Below are 13,326 nucleotides of genomic sequence, written 5' to 3'. Positions count from 1 at the left end.
GTTTCAATGTAATTCGTTTCTCAATAAAACAGGTCCCAAAGCAAAAAAACAGTTCCAAATGTAAATCACTTCTCAATTACACAATTCCAGAGGCAAAACATTTCTCAGTCAACTGTTCAACATAATTCAGTTCTCAATCAAACAAATCCGAAAGCAAAGCACTTCTCGGTTAAATAGTTCAAACGTGGGTACTTCACCGTGAAGCAGGTCGAAAGAAAAAAAAAAAGTTCTGCGGAGGGGTACAGCACATGCGGTTGAAGAGATCGGGAGCGTAGATTTCGCAAAGATGCTGGTAGCAAGACGAGAGTATTATCTGGCGACGAGGACACACCAACGCCGTGCTTAAGTACCGCTCAGATGATTGGGAGCAGGGATGCCTCGTCACCGAGATTGTTCATCTATTCGTGTAGAGGCGGACTCCGCGGCAACCCCGGTGCCCGTTGATGAGGTGCTCGGAACGGCGTGAACCACGGATGTAACACAAGCAGAGAACATAGATGTGTCTGTTACTTGCCAAAAGTTCAATGAGCCCAATCAACTAGATCTTAAATTTATTGTGAAACAGTGCTTACCCAAATATACTCTCAACTTAGCTGATCAGCTTGTCTCTTGTAAGGAAAACAGAAAGAGCACTTTTGGTCCTTTTAATTGAACTGAGTGAAGGTTCAAATGTTCATATATCCAATGTTAAATGTTCAGGCCAGTTGGTTTTCATGCCATGTTAGCAATATCCAATATTTTTTTGCAATTGTAACCAACTGTAGCATTGTTGCTTAAGCATTAAACTTCATTAGTTTATTGTTTAAATCAAAATATTTAAAATCATATTACACAAGAATTTCAATTTGTAGCTGACCTTTTTTTTTCAGAATAAATTAATACAGAGAATTTATTTCTTCAACTTTAAGAATCAGGGGTGTGCTGAAAAAAAGAGGTGGGTAAATTGTAACAATATGAGTGAGTGGCATAAATTGCTCTTACAGTGTTGATCAGGGTTGGGCATATTGCAAATGTAGATAATGCAGTCTAATTCAGAAACACTAAGCTATAACTGTGTTGCGCAGAATATTGAATATCCTGATTGAATTTGGTGCATAAATCCAATTTAGAGGTAGGTAAACTCTATATGTCATAAATAAGAGAGGTGTGTAAAACGCACTGAGTTGGGCTCAGCTTCAGTCTTGTTCAGGTACCCACAACCCAGACAGACCTCATCCCCCACACCTTTAAAAAGCTTCATCCAGTACACGAATACAGATTATGCAAGATTATAGATCAACTGAACTGAACAACACAGATGTAGTTTTGCATTAAAAAATGTCAGAATCTACATTCAGTGTATAGTTTCAATTATAGTAATTTTTCATAATAAAAGCCACTATAAACCAATACATATGGTACCAGCTCTCTCAGAAGAAGAACATTATGTTTGTCATTACCCTCATCTCTCCTCTGTCAACTGTTCCTTTCTTTCCCTGCACACTGACTGTAATACCATTCTGGGAATACTAAAAATTACTGAGCTGTGTGGCGGCAGCAAGTTTTTTTGGGGGCTTATACCTGCTCTTCTGAGCTGCTGTCAGAAAGAGGTGTTGGGAGGATGCCTCCCTGATAAGGCTGTATTCTTAGGTGTAAAGTTATGAGAAGGATTTGGGCAAGCGAGAGGCTGTCAAAAAAGCAGTGGCCTAGGGTTTGGACAACATAAACCATCTCCTGAGTTTATGACTCTGTGAGAGCTCTTCTGAACAAATCAGGAACAGTCCTGCAATAAATCTTCCTTCATGAAGATGATAAGGTTCAGTTTTTGTTCAGAGTGTTCTAAAAGGTGTTGATTCAATAGTATGATCATTGTGGAAGATGTAGTTTGTGGTGCTGTTGAGTTGTATTGCATTATACTAGCAAGTGTTTCTATTACTTTGTCCACCTTTTTTATCAGCATGATGTTTTGTTTTGCTTTATTTAATTTAATTTAATTTTATTTTATTTTTATGGATTTTGGCCTTGAACTTTGGCCTTGAACTCAGACATGTGTTTATTGAATTTAAGTCTTAGCATAGACTTTTAAGTACTGCCAATTTAAGGGTGAACGTCAGGATGAAAGGCATATAATCTGAAACAAATACTTTCATATTTGCTAATTCTTCTTCAAGTGTGAGATATGTATTCTCTTTATTGATATGATTAGTAAACACCTAAAGGAGTTCAGAATGATAGGCTATATGGTCAGTTACAAAATATGTCTGAGATTACTCCCAGTCTTGGTTGCAGTTCATCCCATATGAGTTCTACTGTATATCCTTGTCATGTACAGTAAAATATACTTTCTTTTCAGAACTGTAAGGTTTTACCCTGGAAGCTGTTTCTCTGAATACAGACAAAATAGAGCAAATGATAGAAGAATGAAGCATCACATGGCTCCATACAATAAAAAATGGTCTCCTTCATAAACTAAAGGCACTCTGTGGATTAACTCTTTCATTTTTTACTTACTGCTTTTCCTCCTCCTCTTTTTCTGCAGCTCATAAAAGTCTGCATCTCGTGTGTGATGTGGTGGAGGAGTGCAGTCAGAATGAACTGATTACGAATGAGGGCCGGCATGCCTTTGAGTCATGGCACTGGACGACATTCCTCAAGCACTTAAAATAGTTAACACTTGGCTGTTTTTTTCTCTCTCTCTTTCTTTTTAGGTTTGTTTAACTCATTGGAGGACTTTGGGGCATCCTCTGTTGTTTTTTTTGGAGACTTGAATCATAACCAGATTCCCCCACCAACCCAGCTCCTCTTTTCTTTCTTTCTTTCTTTTTATATTGACAGTTTGTTTAATTTTGTGAAGAAGATTGCCTTAGTGTGAGAAAGACAGTATTCTTTTGTGGATAGGTTTTGTTGTTTTAGAGTTGTGCACATTGTTTTGTTTTTTTCGGTATATAGGCAGAAAAAGTGCCAGTTTGTGCCAAAACCTCAAGAAGTACAGATAACAAGGAGCTGAGTGAGAGGGACGCCACAACACCATGACAAAGATATGGGCTGTCTAAGCAAAGAGCTTTACGAATGATGATCTCTGGGGGAAAGGGTGGGGGTGGGGACGGGGGGACTCAAGGAGCAAGGAGGAGGGGAGGAAAAGAGGAGTGAGGATGGAGAGGGGGAGATGAGAGGGGAAACATTCCCTCTTGCCCACATTAAAGACATAAAAAAGAAAACAAACAGAAAAACATGTCTGACATAAAGAGGCTGGTTTCCGCGGTGACAGCACAATGACTGCCTGTGGCTCTTGGGGCCCTTACCATCCCGTCTGGGGCCCGGCACCAGTGAAAGTCACCGCAGCCAAAGGACCCATCAGTGTGTGTGTGTGTCTGTATGTGTGTTTGTGTGTGTGAAACATGGTGAATGTCATCACAGGCCCAGTGCTGTGGGAACCGCCATGAAAAGAACCCCACTCGGCAGCCACAAAAGCTCCTTTCTGCTTCTTTTCTTCAGCTTTTAGCCTCTTTATTTATTTTATCTTTGCTTAGGGGAGCCGGATGAGGAGGGAGGGCTCACTCTCACTCTCTCTGTTCTCTCTCCGTGTCTCTTGTCTCTTGCTGCCTGACAAGCAGCACCACCCATCACTGCAGCCCTCCTGCCTGCTTGACACCTCACATCACAGCAGCCATTGTCTTACACATATATGCTGACTGTGTCCCTGGAGGTTTATTCATACTTCATATCAGCTCAATCCGTTTATAAAAACAGAATACAGGTCTTTGGAGACACCCATTAGTAACAAACCTGGAGTTCCAGGGAATACCTCGTATATCCACTTTATTTCGAGTGAAATGTAGCGATGGCCAGACAGGCAGTGCCATAGGTCCCAGGCATCCCTTATGTGTCTGAAGGGCAGATAATTCCCTCATGGGTCCATCCTGGACAGTGCCAAACTATTCTAATGCTAGTTCCCATGCCAATCTAATCTCGACTCCAGTGACCAAGTGCTCAGACACAGGCTGACTATTATAAAGGCCTTATAACCATAAGGAACTGACCAATTTTTTGGATATATGTCTGTTACATACAGCAGGGCAACATTCAGGGCTCCTTTGACCACATTTGGCCTTTCACAAATTCTCCACAGGGATGAACATTCCATTAGCTTTATGTTATCATTTTAGTGTTAAATTTGCCATGCTTTTGATTCACCTCAGTTGTAATTCTTGTATACAGTATGGTATTGACACCAGTACTGTGTGTACTTGTGTACTTTTGTGAGAAATAAAAATTGCTTCATATATTTTGAAGTTGATGTGATTTCTTTTTAACACTGGAGTGTTCACATCTTAGAAAATAATATTGTTGAAAGTTGTTTTTCTTCTATTTTTTTTTTTTCTTGCTGAGAAACTGTGCAAATAACCTAACTCAGCCATTCAGTGTGACAAGTCTGATCAAATATTCAGTTAGACATAAATGAAGAGAAAAGGTCACAAACAAAATGTCCTGCTAAGCTGGTTCCAGCTCACAGACTTTCAAACAATGGTAGTAGTCATGCATCAGAAACAATAATTGCAGCTGAGTGTTTGTGTCTTATAAATTGTGGGAATGCACTGTCCACATTCGTGTGAGCAACTTGCATGTGTGTGTTTGAATGAATTAGTTCATGGCCGTGGCTGTGGACTGCATGCCCCTGAGCATTCACACGTTCATTTTTGAGTTGTGCATGCGTGCGTGCCTGTGCAAATTGTAAAAGTATGAACTTGTTAATTTCAGTGAGGGATGTCGCCTTGTTGTGGTTTGGAGGGATGGGAGGGAGATGACTTGAAGTGGCCAACCGAAATCGCCAAAAATCTCCCAGAATTCCATCCCACCATCTAATGCCAGCTCTCTTTCTCTCTCATATTTCTCTCCACCATCCTCCCTTCATACACCCCTACCATGAAACCATCTTCATAGTTAACTTTTTTATTATTGATCTTCTTAATTACTTTCCACTTCGTGCGTGTTTTGCATGCAACTTGCCTCATGCTGGAACAACTGTGAAGTGTGGCTGACCTAAATCAATGAGTGAAACCAGAGTGATTTCATTAAAAAAAGATTCATGATGCAGGGGATAAAGTTAGTCTTTGAAGACAGGGGCGGATGGATGACAAAAATAACAACAGAGACTGAAGCCTGACTTCATACATGTCTCTTTTCCTTCAGACTCTTTCTTCCCTGTTTTCTGGCGTTGAAATGAGATCCAGAGCTGAATTATGGAATGATTGGTAATGAAAGGATATGTGGACAGGGGAGTTGTTTGGAAGAGGAGGAGGTTGGGTGGGGAAGAAAGAGGGATTTCTCTTCTCTGTTAGTCCTGACTCAGATTCACCACAATATAAGCCCCCCTGGTGATGGTCGCACTGATTACTGACACTTGGGTATTACAAATGCACGCACTCACACATGTTTTGTGTTAGTTTATTACTTTATATGTATGATGTGATAAAATGCAGGTGGGAAAGGCTCAGCTTCAGTGAATGTAAATGAGATAAACAGAAACACTTGGAGTAAGAGAAATAAAACAAAATATACTCGATTTTATATACAAAGAGTTCAACACAATTTACAGGAACAAAACAAGTACAAAAAAGACAGTTTTACTTGTCCAAGAAAACGTACACAAAGATCTTGCATTGTAGTATGTTTAAACTAACACACCCTTCCTTTCTGCCAGGCAGGAAGAAACACACTCAGCTGGGCATTGTGTAGAAGGGGGCATGCCACTTGGCCTCTCTCTCTCTTTCACACACACATATGCACACACTGGTGGATCAGTCAGGCATCACTCCTAACAACCGGCGCCTGGGTCTCGGGTTTCCATGGCGAACTGTGCCAGCAATCTTCCCACGGTGGCAGCAGAACCTAGCGTTAAGTGTTGCAAGGACCATGGTTTTGAGTATGTCTGTGTGTGTGAGTGCACTCAAAGCACTATCATGTCTGGTGAAGAGCCCAGATGTTCAGACACTCACTAGGCTGATTCCTCTCTTAACCCCTCATCTCTTGGCCTCATCTCTGGACACACTGACACATGCACACAAAACTTAAAAGTGTGGAAAAAGTTTAAACATCAGCACCTGAGTTTGTGTTTTCTAAAACACAAGGATTTTTTATGTTGTGATTTCAGCAATACAACTGCTAAGTCTGGATCAAAACACACCCTTTCAACACCTAATATGTAGTAATTGCACAGTTTGTGAATCCTCTGTAATTCCCAGCCACAGGTGCAGTACTTGCAACCCAACTGAAAAGCTAGAAATAATAAATAAATTGTTGAAATAATTAATCAACAATTTATAGTTAGCTAAATGTAAGGGGTAAATATTTGAAATACCTAACAGCAGGCAAAACAGTTCATTTTCTACTGCTTAGTCCCTGCCAATCCCATCCAGTGAAGGTAAGGTACACCCTGGACAGGTTGCCAATCCATTGCAGGGCTAACACATAGATAAACAACCACACATGCACTCCTATGGGCAATTTAGAGACACCAGTCAACCTAAGCTGCATGTCTTCTGACTGTGGGAGGAAGATGGAGTACCTGGAGAAAACCCACACAAGCACAGGGAGAACATGCAAACTCCACACAGAAAGGTCCCAGGTCGGGCCCGAACCCAGAACCTTCTCACTGTGAGGCCACGGTGCTAACCACTGCGCCACCGTGCTGCTGGCACAGTAGTTTAAAGCGACTAATACCACTAAAAGTAAATCAGATAGTTGACATTGTTATCTGAAAGTGATTAATAAGTTGAAATAACTCACTTCTTTGCTGAAAATAAAAACAAAGTTGAAATAACTGACTACAGCTAATGCATAAAAAGTTAAAAGAATTAATATAAAGTTGAAACAGTAATGAATAACAGTTAAAATATAGCTAGAAATAAAACACAGTTGGAATAGTTAGCTAAAAGTCATGCATAAAAAGTTGGCATAGCTAGCTAGAAATAAACTAACAAACTATTTCAGTGGTTAACTAAAAAATAATGGATAAAATTTTCAAATGGTTAGTTTCTACCTCTCCAGGTAGTAGTAGCACTTGTGCAAACTTGGCCAAAACAACCTAAACTTTAATTGTTTCAAAACTAGTGTACTGTAGCAGTAGCTGCCTTATATAATTCAACACTGCTAAATAATCCATTTGTAAGAACAGGTCCATGGTGGGTAGTCCTGATGAAGGGAAAAAAAGACAAAAGGGGCTAGAAACCACTAGTATAAATTATTTAGCAATTTATTAAGCAGCAATAAAGCAATATGAAGCATTGTTTAAGGATAACAAAAAAGATTTATGATTTTCTGTTTTGTCATCATATTGCAGATCACAGCTGCCGAGATCATGAATTGTTTTATAGTGTGTTTTTTGTCTGCTGTTGGTCTCTCACACTCAAAATTAACTCAGTAACTCCTTTCTCCAATTCACCAGTGTTACTGTGTGAGAATAATGTATTGAGTGTATTGTCACACACTCATCTGTAAATGATGGAGTGTTTTCACAGTTCATCATTCCCACTCTCCTTACTTCACTCCTTCCCTCCCTCCCACTGGTATTTATCTACAAACCAGTATAATTAAAGGACCAGAAAGAAAAAGAAAGGAGAATTGAAGCAAGAAAGGAAGGAGAGCAGGATGAGACTGGAGGCTAATTGACTGAGGATAACTGAGCAAAAGGGTAATAAGATGGGGTCAAGAGAGTAGGGAGGGAAGGAGGGTGACAAGTCAGGGAAAGGCAAATTAAAAGGAGGGAGGAGGCACAGGGAGAGGAGGCGGGGGAGCCAAACTGGCAACCCTGCCCCAACTGCCCAAGTCCTATTCTGTCATTGGGTGGCTGTGACAGGGTGAGGGAGCCAACAGAGAAAGCGAGTGAGAGACTATGATTGGATGCCAGTGATAGAGTAAAGCAGCTAGCAGCTTGTGAATTTTCTTAGTTGTCATGGGCCCTTGGGGGTCGATCAAGTGGCACCGCTGACTCACAGAGGAAAGGACAGAAGACACATAAAGGAACAACAACAACAACAAAACAAATGCAACTGTCAAATAGTAACTAAGGACAACAAGGCTTTTATAAGTAACAGTGCAAGAGAACCAGGGAGGAGACGGTCTTCCTCCACAGAGCAGCGAGAGCGGCTGAGAAGATCACCCAAATCCATCAGACCAGCATCCATCTGTCAGTTCATCCAGCCAGTGAGGAAAGGGCCAAGAAATGAAGAGACCTCACGACTACAGCTCCCCAGACTCTGACACGGACGAGTTTATTGATGTGGGACAAGAAGACAGCTACTGGTGAGCATCTGCCAGCCATACCTGAAATTTTATCACATGCTCTCTAGTTAAAATGACATGGTATCCATGTATATTTAGTAGCTCAAGACAATTTTGCTTTAAACCTATTTGACAGTGAACTGTAAGTATTTTAGATGCTGCTATGCACAAGTTGAAAGACTGCTGGAAATATTTCAAAGTCTGATGCAATTTATAAAGCTATAATGAAAAATAAGAGGGTCCTACTTTCAAAGGGCTTCTGCTTTCAGTAATTTTTATTTTTTGATGTATTAATTGTATTAAAGTAATGAACATCATTGCAATATGTTGTGACACATTCCAACAAATCTGAGCTGTGAGATTAAAGTTGAACTTTATGCTTCCGGTAGTAAAACTGGCATATTAAATCATGTCACCTGGCTGTATTGTCTCTCTATGCAACACAGTCACGTTCGCTTCTTTTACTTACTTATCAGTAAGTGAACTGGTATGTAATTGCATGCGTGTTGAGCATTATAAGAACATGATGAAAATTCTGCAATTAAAGCAAACAAAGTTCAAAATTCCCCACTCGCCCCCCACTTTAGGGCGGTCTTATTCCTTACTTCAAGCTCGGGTCCTCTACCAGAGGCCTGGGAGCTTGAGGGTCCTGCTCAGTATCTTAGCTGTTCCTAGCACTGCACTCTTCTAGACAGAGATCTCAGATGTTGTTCCTAGAATGTGTTGGCGCCACTCTCCCAGTTTGGAGGTCACAGCCCCCAGTGTTCCTATTACCACGGGGACCACTTGTGCCTTCACCTTCCACATCTTTTCTAGCTCTTCTTTCAGCCTTTGGTATTTCTTTGGTATCACTTCATCAGAGTGATGGCACAGGGCAAGAACACAAAAAGCAGCAATCTGCAGAAATCTTCTCTGACCTCCTTTTGAGGTGTACAGGTCCTTCACTACAGGGCCAGCTGTTTAACCTCCCATCTGTACACAGACTTTTCACAGTTTCCTTTTGTTGAAAACTTGCCTGTTGGAAACTTTTGCTACCAGTTTATGTAATATTCTTATTCATATGCATTTAACATGTGTAGAAATAAGGTGGAAAATACAAACTACAAATGTATAATGTAAAAAACTAACAAATATTTTTTTTATTTGGACCCTTTATATGGCCTACAATGCCAAGCCATTTAATTGCATTATATATAACTTGTTCGAATGTTGTGGAAAATGTCTGATAAGCAGTAACCCTCATCACTCCACACACACTTTAACAATCATTAGTCAAAGTCTTTGGCTGGAAGAACAGCAATGTGGATCAAAGGGAATGTTCATGTGCATGTGATTGTATTTGTAACAGTGTGTTTGCAATGTACAAAAACACATTCACAGCAATAGTGGTTACATCACAGCAAGCCAAATGACACTAAAAGACAGTCTGAATAAATCATATTACCAGGTGACATGCAAATAGAAGACAGTGCTGTCTTTTCATGTCAAGTCCATCAAACATAAACCTAAACAAAAACACACAGCTAAATTGGCAGCCTTCATGTTCAAATCTAATAGAAACACAATAAGTTTCTGGTGGGGCAGTATGAAGGGAACTCCAAGCTGTCAGGCACTTTCAGGGTTGTAAGATGAGAGTTCACAAACAAACACAATCCATATTGAGTGATTGTATTCAGAGGAGCTCAGAGCTCACGTTGCATGTTGGAGCCTCATGCAAGCAAAAGCATCGCCCCAAGGCAATATAATCATCTTTCTAAAAGTGCTTTTGCTCACATGGAAAGGAGAACAGCATGTCATCTCATTGAAACTAATGTCCAGAAATGCATTAAAACAAAAAACAATTCTGCCTTCCCTCCTCTCCTGGGCATGGCTATACCATTCTATGCCCAAGAAACAAATTAGATTGAAGGGAGTGCCATCTCGTCTCTGTGTCATATTATAGAGGGTAATAATAACAATATGCAGGAGAATCAAAGTCACCATGTTTTTCTCTGTGCCAGTGCCACCTCCTCATCTCTTTTTTTCTTCTACTCTATCTCCATGGTACAGCCCAGTCTCCGGGTCCATGTCTCCTGGCAGCGCCTCACAGATTCTGGCCCGAAAGAAGAGAAGAGGGGTGACTGAATATAAGCCTGGGATCTTTCTAGTCTTGTCTTTTCGCTTGGGTCTAACTGTGTCTTTGCTTTTCATGTTTTTCTAGATCATAGAGAAGAGGCGCAGAGACCGGATCAACCACAGCTTGTCAGAGCTTCGGAGACTAGTGCCCAGTGCTTTTGAGAAACAGGTAAGTGCATATGAATCCAAGATCAGTGAAAATGGTGTTTCAATGACAGAAGTAAAAAACTGGCTTCATGCAGTCTGATACAACTGAATCAAATGTGGCTCATCTTCCCTTCAGGGTTCATCTAAGCTGGAGAAAGCAGAGATTTTGCAGATGACAGTGGACCACCTGAAACTGCTGCATGCCATGGGAGGAAAAGGTGAGAATTTATTTGTTTGCTTGCTTCCTTTAAAATTCACTTCATTTTCTATGGAAGATGGATTGGAACATGAATTTGAAATAATGATAGAAAACATCTAAAAAAGTAGACAATATATACACTGATCAGCCATAACATTATGACCACCTGCCTAATACTGGTTACAAAGGAGTCAATGTGGCAGTTGGTTTGCACTCGTGTCTCTCTGCAGCTCACTGTGCATCTTCTGTGAATCCATTTGCTTCCATAGTTCTACTGTCAGGAAGAGCAGAGATGTGTCTACAATTCAGTGAAAAACTGAATTATAATATTAAAAGGAGTGAAAACTGTAGTCGGGAGGACAAGTTAGAGAGAATTTTTTAGACAAATTCAACAGCCTCACCACTCTAGGTGTGATATCATCACTACAGCCCCTGACTCTTTTTCTTCATAGAGACCAATGAACAGTATTTCTTATTTTCAACCATTTTAACAAAAAATTTAAATACATTTAAATTTTTTGAAAAGTACAAATGGAAGTTAAAAGTTTAATCCACAGTAGGTCAACCTCATCATCAGTGAGCCGTGTCCATGACCCTGTTTCCAGTTCACCATCTGTCCTTCCTTAGACACTGTTGGTAGGTACTAACCTCTACAGACCAACAACACCCACCAAGACCTGCAGTGTGGGAGATGCTCTGACCCAGTCATCTCACCATCACACTCTGGCTGTTGTCAGAGTCACTCAGATCCTTACACTTGCCCATTTTTCCTGCTTCCAACACATCAACTTTGAGGACTGAATGTTCACTTGCTGCCTAATATACCCCACACACTGACAGGTGCCACTGTAACAGATAGTCAGTGTTATTCACTTCACCTGCCAGAGGTCATAATGTTATGCCTGATCAGTGTACACTCTTCATGGCTAACTTCCACCGATGTCATTCAGTGCATGACTAAACTCTTTTTCTCTGTCAGGTTACTTTGATGCAAGGGCCCTAGCAGTTGATTACAGGACCCTGGGGTTCAGGGAGTGTGTTGGAGAAGTGGTGCGGTACCTCAGTTCCCTCGAGGGGGAGTCCCCAGACCCTATAGGAGCCCGCCTGGTCTCCCACCTCTCCCATTGCGCAAGCGAGTTAGACCCTCTCCTCCTACAGACACCCCCAGTCTCTGCCTTGACCTTCCCTCCTTGGCCATGGGTGTCCTTCCCTCAGATCTCCCCCACCTCGCCGGCCTCCTCTTCACCTCCTTTCCCCAGCGGATGTAGAGATCTGGCCCTGCGGAGAAGCTATCCATCGCCCGCTTCCCTCTGTCTTGCCCCCCTGGCTGGCTGCCAGCAGGGTACACCACCGCTCCTCACGCCTACAACCCTAGCTACTATCCACAGAGTGCCCTCCCTTGCAGCTTCCCCAGCCCTAGCCCCCTCCAGACCAACCCAGCCATCCCCTCATAGTGCCACCAGGGCCTCACCTATTCCTCTCCCCACTCCATCCTCTTCTTCTACTTCTATCTCCTCTTCCTCTTCTTCCACTTCATCATCTTCTGCCCCACTGCAAGTCTCTTTCAGGCCCTTTGCACCTCTGGGATCTCCAGCATCCCAACACAGGGGTTTGAACAGATCAGCCAAGCCAGCCCAGGGTTGGGGGACTGAGATTGGAGCTTTCTGAGGTGTCATCTCCCACTTTGTGTCCAAATGAACTCTGTATAGTGGACTTGGAGCTACCATGCCCACCATGTAGCAACTATGATACTTTTGGGGAAAGATGCATTGAACCTTTGATGATTGTCTCTGGTTTTGAGGGATTCTAAAAGCCATATCAGAGTACTGGTGAAATCTTAAATAATCACAAACAATTCTATGTAATGTAAGAATGAATGAATGTGAAGGAACAGAAGATCTGAATAAATAAACATTCAGGATCTTGCTTGACATATACAAACACAGAGGAGTGTCCCATAGAGCCATAAATATAATGCTCACCAGAGTGAGGTTGGGTTTTTGCTGATGTTTTAACTGTGATATTTGTTTTTTCCCCAAAACATTTATACATTTGATTAATGATTTCCCAGAATGTCTGACAAAAATTACTATAAAGATGAAGTGCCTTTACCATTACCTACCCTTCTCTGTGTTTTCTCTGACTGAACACGCAAATGTCAACATGTTTTTGTAGATATATTATCTGATATCACTATAATGGCAAAGGAATGAACTATGTTTGTTACCCTCTTATTCATATTACCCATGCCTGCAAGCACTGCTTGCATGTTCCCCAGCCGTAGCCCCCTCGGTCTCCACTGACAGCTGATGGGAGCTCTGGTCTTGTGGCTGAAGAGGATAAACACGGTGGGAGCTGGTGATGTTTTTGGGATGCTGCAGCGAGCCAAACAGACCCATCACTTTACCCTCTAATTGCTGTCTGCTGTAATTAACATTACCTTCATATCAGTCTATGTATTGTCCTCTCTTCTGCTGTCTGGCTGCCTTTCTCTCTCTCCAATCTTGTGGTACACCAGCGGATATCTTCTCTCCCACCATGTCTGCACCACTGTCTACTCAACAATGAACAGACAGTAAAGAAGAGGGCGAAAAGGAAGGATGGAG

The 13,326-nt window shown here is 41.6% G+C and overlaps 1 protein-coding gene across 1 annotated transcript; it reads left to right on the top strand.

Annotated features, from left to right (window-relative positions):
- Window positions 1-7,777: 7,777 nt before the first annotated feature.
- heyl (hes related family bHLH transcription factor with YRPW motif like) lies at window positions 7,778-13,326 on the top strand. The gene is made up of 5 exons (XM_020623856.1): window positions 7,778-8,280; window positions 10,309-10,375; window positions 10,460-10,543; window positions 10,658-10,739; window positions 11,700-13,326. The coding sequence occupies exons 1-5, from the start codon at window positions 8,201-8,203 to the stop codon at window positions 12,386-12,388; spliced, it is 1,002 nt and encodes a 333-aa protein (XP_020479512.1). The 5' UTR covers window positions 7,778-8,200; the 3' UTR covers window positions 12,389-13,326.

This window comes from Monopterus albus, unplaced genomic scaffold (assembly GCF_001952655.1).
Source record: "Monopterus albus unplaced genomic scaffold, M_albus_1.0 scaffold313.1, whole genome shotgun sequence".
Classification (NCBI taxonomy): domain Eukaryota; kingdom Metazoa; phylum Chordata; class Actinopteri; order Synbranchiformes; family Synbranchidae; genus Monopterus; species Monopterus albus.
This window is presented reverse-complemented; position numbering and strand designations above follow the sequence as displayed.